General features: G+C 32.5%; 1 protein-coding gene and 1 pseudogene across 2 annotated transcripts; one reads left to right on the plus strand and one right to left on the minus strand.

Moving 5' to 3' along the window:
- Positions 1–6,038: 6,038 nt before the first annotated feature.
- On the plus strand, positions 6,039–8,887 carry LOC143536164 (receptor-like protein 7). The gene has a single exon (XM_077030217.1). It carries the CDS (start codon positions 6,167–6,169, stop codon positions 8,885–8,887), a length of 2,721 nt encoding a protein of 906 aa, XP_076886332.1. The 5' UTR covers positions 6,039–6,166.
- A 3,390-nt stretch (positions 8,888–12,277) lies between these two features.
- LOC143536120 (heavy metal-associated isoprenylated plant protein 16-like) lies at positions 12,278–13,463 on the minus strand (annotated as a pseudogene). Its single transcript, XR_013135833.1, has 3 exons — positions 13,051–13,463; positions 12,859–12,937; positions 12,278–12,677 (listed from the first exon to the last, which is right to left on the minus strand). The product of XR_013135833.1 is annotated as a heavy metal-associated isoprenylated plant protein 16-like (transcript).
- Between the last annotated feature and the right edge of the window lie 641 nt (positions 13,464–14,104).

Below are 14,104 nucleotides of genomic sequence, written 5' to 3' on the forward strand. Positions count from 1 at the left end.
AATAAAATTTGAAAGTCACAAGTAATTGCAAATTAAAAAATTAAAGGTGCATTATTGTCGAAGAATTTGGATTTGTATGGTAAACTACAAATTGTTTTTAAGCGTGGATTCAAACAGTAGTGCATAATTTTTTATATAAGATTGGTTTCAAATTTAGATTTAATTTTTTCTCATATGCATTTGAACTCATCAAATGTGTATTTTCTTAATTTTCTTAAAGGGTTTCAAATTTGGATTTAATTTTTTCTCATATGTATTTTCTTAATTTTCTACAAACATTTTGTATAAATATTATAAACATGGAGAATACCTATTATACATATATATCTTGGTGTTTAGCATTAAATCATTGAAGTTGAATAATATAATTATAATCTATATGTATAACGATTTACTCTATAAACTATATGTCATCTATTTATATGAGTTTTTTTGTGTAGTATAAAGGGTTTTAGCAATAAGAATATTAATATTTAGTTTTCAATATTTTCTTTCATAACTCAGACCAAAATGCTTCAAAAACATATGTTTTATAACTTGATTTATACTGTTTCTATACATTCAAATATATTTAGTTTAATATCTCTTATAAGATAAATTACTTAATTAAAAGCATTTGATATTTTAAACCAAAAAATTTGATCCAATCCCATTCCATTATTTTCGTTTTTCAAAAATCATTTAAGATATTGAAACCTAGAATATCGTTTTCATCAGTTATTTACATAATTCCTATATTATATTACCTTATTAATTTTATTTTTATACAAATACAACGAATTTAGGTAATGTTAGTGTTACATATTGGTTAGTACATAATTAAAGTGTTTTTTATGGTTTATATTCAAAATAATAGAAAAATAAACAATCGATTCATTATATGTGAATGAGAACAATCGACTTGGACTAAATCCTCATAATGTCAGCGACTAAGGCTTAGCCTTTAATACCTAAAAATATATATGATTTAAAAACTAAAAAGTTTATTTTTATAGACCCGAAACCTAGAATTCTGACCAAAGAACCAACCCAAATTACTCCGGTTTAAGTTCGGGTTAGTATTTTCTTGGGCTCGAGTTTATCAGGTCTGGTTAGTTTGGGTTCGGTTACGAGTTTTCTTGGGTTGGGTTTTAGGTTACGGGTAAAAGTGACAGTCATACTTCCAACTATTATATATAAGAATCACTACATTCACTTTATGCAACTTTAAATTTTCTAAAATTCTTCTAACAAAGAATAATCACTATTATTTGAACATGGTTATAAGATTAGTATGTATTTGTCATTTTTCGGGCAATTACATTCATATGAATGAAACAAATCATTGGGTAAAGTTAAAATACAAAGGACAACAAAAATGAGAAGGGTGAGAATGAATCTAATCCATTGATCTTAGATTTAGATTGTAGAGATTAATTCAAGAATAAAAATTGAATAAAAATAGATGAGAAGAGCATGCAGGTAATAACTCATTTATGATGACATTCTCTCTCCACATGCAAGACACATGTCAATTCCTCCATCATTTTAAAACGTCTATAACTTTTTCATACGACATTTTTTTTAGAAAATTTTTACCATAATAACAAGCGTTTTTTTATCTTTAATATAAATATCATATTGTTATATAAAAATAAAAAAAAAAGTTGGTGGGTTTTTTTATATTGTGTTATTTGGTTGTTCATTGTGTTTTTAATTGGGTTTTTCTATTCATTGTGTTATATATTTCGGTCATTGTGTTTTTCAATTGATACTCATATGAAAGATAAAAATTAACACAAAGATTACGTCATTGTGTCTTTTGTGCGTCATTGTGTCTTTGTGCTCAATATTTGTCTTTATACTTATCTTTGTGTTTTAGTCATTGTGATAAATATTCACTTAATTTGAGAAAAATAGTATTATGTTGTTTGTGTATTACGTTCAAGGCATTGTGTAATATATAGATTTCATTGTGTCTTACGTTTCAGGCCATTGTGTTATACGTATTTACCATTGTGTCTTACGTTTCAGGCCATTGTGTTATACGTATTTACCATTGTGTCTTACGTTTCAGGCCATTGTGTTATATGCATTTACCATTGTGTCTTACGTTTCAGGTCATTGTATTATATGCATTTACCATTGTGTCTTAGGTTTCAGGCCATTGTGTTATATGCATTTACCATTGTGTCTTACGTTTCAGGCCATTGTGTTATATGCATTTACCATTGTATTATATATATATATACACTATTGCACAACGGTGTTATTAGTATTTTAAAAAAACACAATGATAAGATGGAAGACACAATGGCGAAAAAACACAATAACAAACAGAAAGACATAATGACGAAAAAAGACACAATGGTAAGTAAAAAGACACAATAATGTAAATTATTTTTTATTCTTATATAACAAAATTATACTCATATTAAAGGTAAAAAAACGCTTGTTATTATGGTGAATTTTATTTTTTTAAAAAAAATATCATATGAAAAAGTTATATACGTTTAAAAATAATGGGAGAATTAACATGTGACTTGCATGTGGAGAGAGAAAATGTGTAATGTTACTTTTATACCCTTTTTTCATTAGTTCCTACATGACACATGTCAACTAATTATGGCTTCTCATCCTTCTCATTTTTGTCCCCCTTTGTAGAATAACTTGACCCCAAATCATTATGTTATAGTTTATTTTCGGTTTTTATGTTGCTTGATTATACAATATTTAATTGTAAAATATAAAATCAATTAAAATTTTGTCACACATAGAATATTAATGACAACAAATTTATTATGATTAATCAATTTCAAATTCTAAAGATTCTAAGGATTATTTTAACATCAAAGTGTATGTAATATGATTTTTGGGATAATCGTGTTTTTTTATAAACATGAGTAGATGTTCTCAAATGATATAATATCAATTGATTAAAAGCTATGATATTTTATGTGTATGGATATTTTTTTTAATAGTTTCATGGATATATTATCATTTATCTAGAGTTGGTATGTATTTGGAGAATCTTTTTTATCACACGGACAACAATACGTGGATATATCAAGAATTATAAACAGACCTATATGTTACCTTATTAAGAGTTACAAGCAGACATGGACTAAAGATTTTGATTTTTAATAAACTATGTATACCTATTAATACAATCACAAATATAGTGTAAAATGAAGTTTTACTTATTTGTAACATATTTGTGTAATCTTAGTTATCTAATTTCTGTAATTTTAATGTTAATTGTAATTGTATTAACAATATATGATCAATTTGTTGAATGTATTTCACTTAATTGTTAAAGTTTACCCATGTAATACACGGGCCTCAAACTAGTAATCATACATTCTATGGGACTTAAAAAATCAGAATACATATTTATAAGTTTTATTTATAGATTTGAATTAGTTTCGTCTATTTAATATCATATAATTTGTTTTAAACGTAAATCAACACAATCCTCGGGTTATAATTATATTGAATTATTGGACCCTCTTTTCAGAAATCGGATCTCAAAGGGTGATGATGTGGGGGAGTGGGGACTATAAGAGTATAAGTAGACTTACATTGACATCTCGTTTACGATGAGAGGAGGATGAAGTGTATTATCAAAAAACAAACATGAAGTAATGACTTCGGCTTCATGCCTTCATCCATATCTATTGTTGAAAATGATTGATAGTTAACATGACGAATTTGTCCACTTTCTTTTTCATTTATATGTCAATTTCTTTTGAAGCTTTAATTATTCCAATATTCCATCTCAAACTTTATTTGATATTTTACCAGTAAATGCACCCCCACATCACATAATTTTGTGATTTTGATTTAGGTGTTAACATTAAGACCACTAGTTGTTAGCAATCATATTAGTGCATTAACCTTAGCTAGGGTTTGTAATGGTTGTCACTAGACATGTTACCGTTTAGGATTTGGATGTCAGAATTGTAGTGCTTTCGATAGTTATGTCTTATGTGGGTCATTTATCACAATTAGACATGGAGAGATAAAAAATCACACTCCATTTCATGCAAGTACAGACATAGTTTATAAGTTATAACAACTAATGACATTATTGTTACTTTCAAACCTTTTTAAGACAAATTCTTTGTGACATGGATCGTCTAGTACGCTGATCAACAAATTAGCATGCACCTCATAGTACATGTATTAGCCATATGCCCATATAAATAATCGATAGTAACACCCAGGAACGAATAGAAATTCTATGTTTGCATACTTGCATTTGATATGGTGGGAATGCTTTCCTTTTTCAGAAAGCGTAGCTGTACCTGCCAATTTAAACTTATGGTCGGTCATCATTGCTATCTTGACCAGCAATTGTCGCATTCATCTACTTGCCTTGCTATAAATCAAATCGTCAAGAAGAAATATATTACTAAGACCGGATGCAGTGGTGGAGGTGGAAGCGCCCCCACCTTCTTGATTATTGGCTGGAAGTTTGGTTGACCAAAGTCAAACTCACATCGGCGCTTTCCACAAAACGACCAAGACACATTTGGCCTCTAAAGCAGTAAAGCGCCCCCATAACGCCCCGGGGACGGTGTTCTGGACGCTATGGGGCTTTCACCCTCTAAAACGCCCGAGTGCGTTAATAATTTTAGTAAGATTTGTGGTTAGTCTGAAATTAAAGCTCCTTGCCAACTAACAACTTCCTTCCCATCAATTTGTGAGTTAATACAATTAAATGTCAAGCTACATTATTCAAATTCATGGACTTTAATTTAATCATTTTAAACTTTATTAAAATATAAAAGATATGGTATAAATCACTCTCTTTACAAACCCTCACCAATCCACTACCAGTTTTGCCTGTTTTTGAAAGAACGCACCTTTCTTTTCCTAAATATATATTTGTTAGGTACACCATAGTGAACCTCAGCATCACCCATATAGTTATACCTGTCAAAGACATCAACCATCTTTCTTAACTTAAATCATGTAACTTGAATACAACCCATGCAACCCAGTAATATAAACGAGTCAAACGGGTTAGGTTCAAAACAAGTTGGCAGGTTCTAATATCGTTTTAAACATATTACAAAAAATGGTTAACGGGGTTAATTAAGTGCTTAACTATTAATCACCACATGTGTATCAAACCAGTTAGAAACGAAATCATTATTTTAGAGTAGCAGCCCTTGTTAAGTGCATTTTTAACCTGGGTGCAAAGGCAATAACCATGGCCACAAACTTCCTTTTCACCATTAATACATCCCAACTATCATTGACCGTCTTGTTATATATAAACACCTTACATTGCACATCTATAGACACTACAATATCTTACTTTACTCCTGTTGATCATGGCCTTCACCTTTGATGACGGGGGTAGCCCAAGGAAATAATAAAATGACTGAAACACGTTAAAGCTAAAAGGGTTAAAAGGTTAAAAGCTTCGTTTCCCGCCCAAACTTATGGAAACAAGCATCCACATGCTAAAGTACAATGTCACATCACTATTCACATCCATGTCCCCTCTGACCAAAGTACTTACTCAGATAAAGTATTATTATTTTATATATGGACCAGCGGTCCAAAGCTTCCCGCCCAACAATGGTCAACTCTCTATGCAAACAAGAGGTTAACTAGTTTAGTTACATCTGAACTGAAAGGCTTACATCTCCTCACTTATATAAGAGATGCTTAGCTATAAACACAAGACAACAGACCTGGAGCTAATACATGCTCCTTGATCTTCTCTTCTCTCTTGAGGAATATACACTTTGCTTATTCCTTTCTCACTTCACAAATATCATAGCTTCACCAAGAACATCATCCTAAAACCGATTCCAAACATCATGGTTTCGATCCCTTGGTGAACTATAACAACAAACAACTAACTAGTGAACCTCCTTCTACGTTTTGCAAACGTAGAGGGACACCACGACCTGCGTTAGGCTAACCTGAACCCTTGAAGCCTCTTAGCCTAACCAGTCCATTCACTATCATTGGTCTTATTTTTGTTGCAGCAACAACCTTCAAGCAAACGATCGCTTTTATATACTTACTATTATTTCCCACGTGTAGTGGATCGTTATTAAGCCATGATGAAGAATGCTTATCTTTGCTTGAATTCCATCAAAGCTTTCTTCATCAAGGTAATAATACGTCTTTTCATATCGGTTTAGCTCCAAAGATAGACTCTTGGATGAAGATCACTAGCAATGCATCAGATAATGGTGGTTCTGATTGTTGTATTTGGGGTGGTGTGTTGTGTAGCAATGACGGCCATGTGATCGGGCTTGACTTAAGCCAAAGCTATCTCCATGGACCAATAAACTCTAACAGTACCCTCTTTAACCTTGTTCATCTTCAAATACTCAACCTCTCCATGAACGATTTTGCTAACTCTCAAATCCCGTCAGGGATAGCTCGTCTTAACAAATTAAGAAGCCTCGATCTTTCTAGTTCTAGCTTTAGTGGCCAAATTCCAATAGAAATATCGCACTTGGTGCATTTGTCTTCATTACATATGTCATGGAATCGGTTAAAGCTTGAAAGTCCTAGCCTTGAGAATCTAGTGCAAAACTTGACTAGACTCGAAGAGCTCCATCTCTCAAGGATTAACGTTAGTTCTTCCGTACCTAGTTTCTTGGCCAACTTTTCTTCTTTGCGGTCAGTTTATCTCGAAGATTTTCAGCTTCGGGATGAATTCCTGGTAGCTATATTTCACTTACCACAATTGAAGTTTCTAAGCGTAGCAAAGAATCCTAGCCTCACTGGTTCTTTGCATGCATTTCATAATAGCACCTTACTTGAACATCTTGATTTGGGTTCAACAGGTTTTGCTGGGATTATACTAGAATCGATTACAAAACTAAAGCATTTGGTATACTTGTCCCTCCATAAGTGTTTTTTCTCCGGCCCCATTCCACGTTCACTCTCTAACATGACACAACTAAGCCACTTGGATGTTGGTCTAAATAGGCTTACAGGTTTTGTTCCTTCACTAGAAAGTCTTTCAAAACTAAATGTTTTGGAACTTAGTGATAACCATTTCGAGAACGAGAGACTGCCCCATTGGCTTAGCAAACTGAGTAAGCTTAACGAGTTGCATTTTGATAGTATGTACATATACGATGAAATCCCATCCTCTCTTGCAAATCTAACAACACTTAGAATCATCTCAATCACAGATAATTATATTTTTGGTCACATCCCATCTTCGTTTATGAACCTTACCCAACTAAGTGTGATAGATTTAGGAAGAAACCAATTGCAAGGACAACTATTAAGCTCCTTTTCCAATTTCAAAAGTGTTCAATATCTTGGTCTAGATCATAACAACTTTAGCGGCAGGGTAGACCTAGACACGTTTGTAGGACTCAACAAACTTAAAGCTTTGTATTTAAGCTACAACAAGATATCATTTTTCGCCACAGATAACTACACTGATGACACCCTGCCAGAACTGAAAAATCTTGGACTGTCATCATGCAACCTAAAGGAGTTTCTGTCGTTTTTGCGTTTCCAAAACAAAATGATAGGCTTATTCTTGTACCAAAATAAAATTGAAGGCCTAGTACCAGAGTGGATTTGGAATAATAGCCTAGAAACATTACACCTTATTGGCCTTTCTAATAATTTCATTACCGGCTTTCATGGACTTCCTCAGTTTCTCCCATGGAAGCATTTGCAATCATTCGAAATCTCGTACATTCAGCTACGAGGACCACTGCCAGTTCCACCACACGGCACGATTGTTTATGATGTCTCAAACAATAATCTAAGTGGTGTAATACCGTTATTAATGTGTAAGGTTAAATCACTACGAGTGTTAGATTTGTCTTCTAACTACCTTACGGGAACCCTTCCTCCATGTCTAGGCAACTTAAGCAACACGTTTGTTTTGAATTTGAGACGAAATAATTTTCATGGTCCAATCATGGATACAATCAGCCATGGAAGTCTGCTGAAGAGGATTGATTTGAGCGAAAATCAGTTAATGGGTCGGATGTTTAAATCATTGGCCAATTGCACCAATTTAGAGTTTCTCAATCTTGGAGATAACTCTCTTGAAGATAATTTTCCCTTTTGGTTGGGAAATCTTCCCAAGTTGAAAGTGCTTATTTTGAGGTCCAATAAACTTTATGGTCGAATTCAAGGTCCCATGATGAATAGGCCACAATTCCACAAGTTGCGGATCATAGACCTTTCCAACAACAGTTTTAGTGGTCAATTGCCTGACAAGTTATTCCAAACGTGGAATGAAATGAAATCCGTTTACGTTGACAAATCATCTCCTATGGGTTTTGATATCCCCTTCGATCAACTTGTGCCTTTTGATTATCCATACTCGATGACGCTAACAAACAAGGATGTCAAGAGAGAGTACCAAAAAGTTCTAAATATCTTCACATCTATAGACTTCTCTTGTAACAACTTTGAAGGCCATATCCCACAGTCACTTCAAGATCTTGGTGGGCTTGAGTCTCTTAACCTTTCAAACAATCATTTTATTGGTCTTGTGCCGCCATCTCTAGGAAACTTAAAGAACCTAGAGTCTTTGGACCTCTCGAAAAATGAGTTATCCGGTACAATTCCTCAAGAATTGTCGCAACTTGGCTTCCTTGAAAGTTTTAATGTTTCTTTCAACCATCTTGAAGGGCGTATACCTCAAGGAAAGCAATTTAGTACATTTGATAACAGCTCCTACAAGGGTAATCCTAGACTGTGTGGACCGCCATTATCCAAGGATTGCCGAAGTTTAAAGACGTCAATGCTTGCACAAACAAGCAGTCGGTCTGAGTCTCTCCCGCCAAGTGACAAAATTGATTGGATAATCGTATTCTTAGGTGTTGGAAGTGGGTTGATAATAGGCTTTATTGGTGGAAACCTTTTATATGCTAGGTATAGTAATTGGTTCTAACAGGAGTAGGAATCAAGGTAGTTAAGATCCTAAGTGTACTATGTGACACTACTACACCACAAGTAGGAATCAGTTAGTCAACATTACATGAAATTTATGTGGTTTTGTATCAGTTATTCACTATTAAATATGTGTAACACATTCACATAATCAAAGTTTTCGATTTTATTGATTGTGTGCAATTTTTATGATAATATATGCTTACATAGGGTACTGAATTGTTGCTCAATTATATTAGATGTAAAATATTTTGTATATTATTTGTGTTAGTTAGCTTGATTTAGTAATTAGTATTCTTAATTGGAGGAAATTAGATGTACTCGTAATCTGTATAATGGCCATTGGCTTTGTAAATGAAATCTGATTGGTGCATTTTAGGTACTTGTGTTTACATATTAGTAGTTATTAAATGGATCAATATCGATATAAAATATACTATACTAACTCATTTTTATATTTGATAGGTTACAGAGAAAATGAGCTAAAACGATCTAAATAGATAAGATGGCGGCATAGATCGATGGTAGACTTTACAGTTTACATCATATTCAATAACACCTATATCAATTTAAGTAAAAAAACTCATTTGAAATGGTGCATGTCATTTAATAACAAGATGCTTTACGTGATGACTAGAGCAAATTGTTTAATGGATTAAATTAATATGTGAAGCAGGTATGAATTAAATGGACTATGAATTAGTTAATCAATACTTATTGAGTTATTGATCGAATAGTATGATCAAATGGATTAGTTCATTTTAATTCGTTGGTTAACTATGCAGCCCACCTAAAAGGCTAAAAGGTCCATTGCAAGGAAAAGGAGTTAAAAGACGTGTTGGGCACTTGGGCTCATGTTAGCCTAATCAGAATCATATGCCCCGGGTAAACTGATTTCAGGAACCGAAACCGGGTATGAACCAGTTTCGGGTTTGGTTAATAAAATTTAGGAACCGGGTCGGTAGGAATTTGTTATTTCAATCCAAAATTTTAGCATTTGCTATTTTCTTCCAGAGCTTCATTTTCGTTGCATTTTTCGTCATTCTCGTTAACATATTTTGGACTGAAATAGCAGATTTTTACAACCCATAGGGACGGAAAGTGCAACGAAAATGATATTCTATGAATAGAAACCATAAACTTTAAACTTTTCGGCTAAACAACAAATTTGAACAAATCACATGAACGAAAATAGTAGTTCTCTCATTTTTAGTATCTTTTTTACAATGTTTCAATATATTTTTATTAAAACTGACTTTCATACAAAATAAAGCAAATTTTAGTATCATAGACAATATACGTGTTGCGTTGTACCGGTACCGTGGCAAATCGATTTTAATAATAAAGTTCAACCATTTTTTCATTGCATCTACCTTTCAACAGAATTTCATTGCAATTGCAACCCTTTAGTAATTGTTGCTTTATAAATCCCAATTTGATCTCATATCGTAGCTATTTCTATACCAAAGTACAAAAAATATTGCTTCCCTAAGGCTTCATAATGTATATAGTAGACCATACTATTAATCTGCTCGGACTCAATGGATTATTGGCAATAAAGAAACTAGTCGGCGTCATCTTTTCGACCCTCTTCTTCAATTGAGATGTCATAATGAAAATTTCCAGGTTAGTTCTTTATTGAATAATTGCATATATATATTTATCATAATTCATATAACTTGAGTATGTAGCTCTTTATTAGTATAAATATATAAACACTTTAACGTACAAATTCACACACACTTTAGTTTATGCAATTATTTAATACCTAAAAACAACATATATTTGTTGAAGTTAATCAAGTTATAAAGTTATTATTTTGATAAAAGATATTAAGATAATAGGAGAGAAATTTCCAAACTATTTGATAAGTTGTTGGCGACAAAACGTCCGATTTCACACGGGGTGGACTTTTTGACTTGGGATCTACGCGTCTAGTACATATTTAATTGAAGACTTGAAGTCAATAAAATAAAATAAATTATTATTATCGTATAATATTGTAAGATACTAATGAATTTGATAGGATCAAAATGTCATTACTTTTTAGTAAGCTATAAAGTCAATAGTACTTTAATTCATTTTAAAGTTTAAACAAATAACTGATTTCTCATAAGTTGATTTGGCATATCGAAGATTCGAAGTAGTTTGCTAGATTAACAAAACAGGAAGTTTGGGGTACAATTTCCTTTTATTTGGTTGTAATTTGAAACTTACATGTTTATTATTATTATTATTATTATTATTATTATTATTATTATTATTATATGGTGACGTTTCAAAATTTTAATACATTCAAATAGAATAAAAAATAGAAAATCATTAAAGCTACACTATTTATAATCGCAACCAATAAACATTGCTAATCAATTACTTACGTATAGTCGGCACAACAAAATTCTGGTCACAAATGAATCTGAAACATTTATTTTGGTTTTTTTGTTTACGATTGGAAATGTTCATCATCATCATCGTACTCGGTATATCCCACAAATAGCAAAGCTATGGTAGGGTCTGAGGAGGGTAAGATGTAGACAGCCTTACCTCTACCCCATAGGGATAGAGAGGCTGCTTTCGGTGAGACCCCCTGCTCGATAGTAGTTTTGCATCAAGCCTTGGACATAAGACACATAACACTCAACCATTGGGACACCGATCGATTGGTGCATGTACCCTTGTCTTTCGGCTATCAACGCCACCACATGATGCCTGATTAACCTTCCGCCACTTTTAACGTTATTTTCACGATATTAGTAAAATAACGTCAAAATTAGTGCAATTTCGCTTTTGCCCACCCGACGATTCACACATATATACATTATATGCGTGCACCGCAAGCAGGGCGTTACGATTGGAAATGTTAAAAGTGGTAAAATATGAATATGGAGGTCAAATAACAAATAATTTTTTTTATAAAAGGTTTAGGAATCAATATCGATTACTATCAAATTATTTTTCAAACAATCGAATTTGACTTAGTAATAATTTCATAATTAAAACCAACACAAAAACGGTATAAAAAAGGTTTAACACAAAAGTGATATGAAATTATATAGATAAACAGAGTCATAACTCTCAACGTATTCATGAAACGACTTATCAGTCTAAATAAAAAGTCTGTATATCACTATTGCAAACATGTTAGATAAGATTCAAATCCGAATAGAGTTTTGGTGTTTTAGCGTCCTATAAGTTGTTGTATGCCATTGTTACAATTTAAAGAGAAAAGTATATATTTATTATGAAAACTATTTTTTCATCATGTGTTATATTTTTAATTTAGAACAATTCGTTAAAAGTATATGAAATTAAATAAGTGTTACCATAAAAAGAAATGGCACGTTTGCAAACACACAAAATTTCAACTAACTTGAATTACTTTTATTAAATTTTCTCCCATCAAAACATATGATCTTGTCACAACAAAACAAAAGATGAATTCGGTTTAACCTTAAAAACACTATTTACATGAAACTGAAACCAAATGTCGGTCCTCTGTTTCATTGCTCTGTTTTTAGCTTATGAAATCTGAATATTAATACACAGGATAATAGTATGGCACGACATAGTTATTATAGTAGTAGTACTGATAAGGATCCACTTGAACTACCGGCTCTGCGGGCTTCGATTCCTTCGTTTCGGCTTCTTTGCATCAGCCGGACCAACGCTAATTAGCTGCGTGTATCCAACATTCTTTCTTAGTAAGGTTGTGAGTTCAACCAAGTCAATACCCGCACCCTTCACCTCTATCTGCTCTTTATCTGATCCCACAAAACCCCCTGATTCGACTCCTGTTAGACAAATTTATAAAATTATCATTGAGTGCTTTTGTTAATATTTAAAATTAAAAACTATTAGATAATAAATTAGCTAGGTTGTGGAGAGGGCTCGGTTCTTTCAGTTGCTTTGTTTATAAAAGTTTACAGTTCGGTAAAAAAACATTAGCAGAGTTTAATGAGAACGTAATCTTACCGGAGATACCGAGGGCAATCTTGAGAGCTTTACAGGTTTTCTTGTCGCTGTTCATGCTCACCTTCACCACAATCTTTTGCTGCAAAAACATTTTAATTACATGAATTTCAGTAAACTTATTTAAAAAAAGAGAAATAAAAATAAATAATAATAATAAGATTAATGGATTTGGATTATTAAAAAGATGTGTACCTTTTCCATTGCTATAAGTTGTATGATGATGATATGAAGATTTTGTGTTAATGTGAGGTTTTCTCTATTTAGAAAAGAAAGAGAAGCTTAAAGGAGATGAATGAAGAGTGAGAATGTTTGAGAGGTATTTATAGAAAGAATTCAGGGGTGGTTGTTGTACTGTTGTGTTGCTTAGTGAAGCTGTGAAGAAGGCGAGGACAACGACGAAGTCAAGTAGTACGAATACGAAGGAAGCTTCACATATTATTGCGTGATAAATATAAGGGGCCCTAAATATAAACACAATATTTGTTTTTACGTATGTATAAGAAAAATGTATTGTTATATTAAATCTCTATGCTTAAAACTCCCATATAGTAAAAGAATGAATCAATCAAGGATGTGATTATGCTTGATATATCCATCAAGAAAGTAGAATTTGTGTATTGTGAAGACTCGTTTACTATAAAGTTTGACCTCAAAAAAACCATCATGCAAGCTAGGGATGAGTTTAGGACAATACTTGTATTCATACTAAAAATCAATAAAAACATTTATCAATACTTCTATCAAATTTTTCGGTATGATACGGGTATTTCTGTACGATGCCTGTTTTTGTACCACTTTGATTTTTTATTTCCAAATCTTCAACAATCATGAAACCAGTACTAGTGCGAGTAACACACAACATGAACTAGTTCGGGTATTGGTACTTGCACAGGTACGTGACGGGTACCGAATGTCCAAATTGGTCGCCGAGGTAATGATAAGATAATATTGAGAAACCCTAACTCGATCGCCGAATTTAAGTGATTTGTTTGTTGGTTCGAGTCTTGGATGTTATATTATTTAATATTAAAGAAACGTTTGGTACTTGTTCAATAATAACAAGGTTAGATAATTGATTTTATATATTAAATACAAAAAATCTCAATTAAACCCCCTATATATTCCTAACATGTACAATACACCAAACGTACCCGTATCACCCGATTGTACTTGTACCGAAATTCAACAAAAGTGAGTATCAGCAGCCGTACCGAATAGGCTAAATCGTTACGGGTATAATTAATAT

This window comes from Bidens hawaiensis, unplaced genomic scaffold, assembly GCF_021521415.1.
Source record: "Bidens hawaiensis isolate Kalapana, Puna unplaced genomic scaffold, B.hawaiensis_p1.1 tig00010738_1, whole genome shotgun sequence".
Classification (NCBI taxonomy): Eukaryota; Viridiplantae; Streptophyta; class Magnoliopsida; order Asterales; family Asteraceae; genus Bidens; species Bidens hawaiensis.

Bases quoted from the DNA above. Each gene is read 5' to 3' on its own strand.
- LOC143536164 (XM_077030217.1), top strand. From the start codon at position 6,167: ATGAAGATCACTAGCAATGCATCAGATAATGGTGGTTCTGATTGTTGT.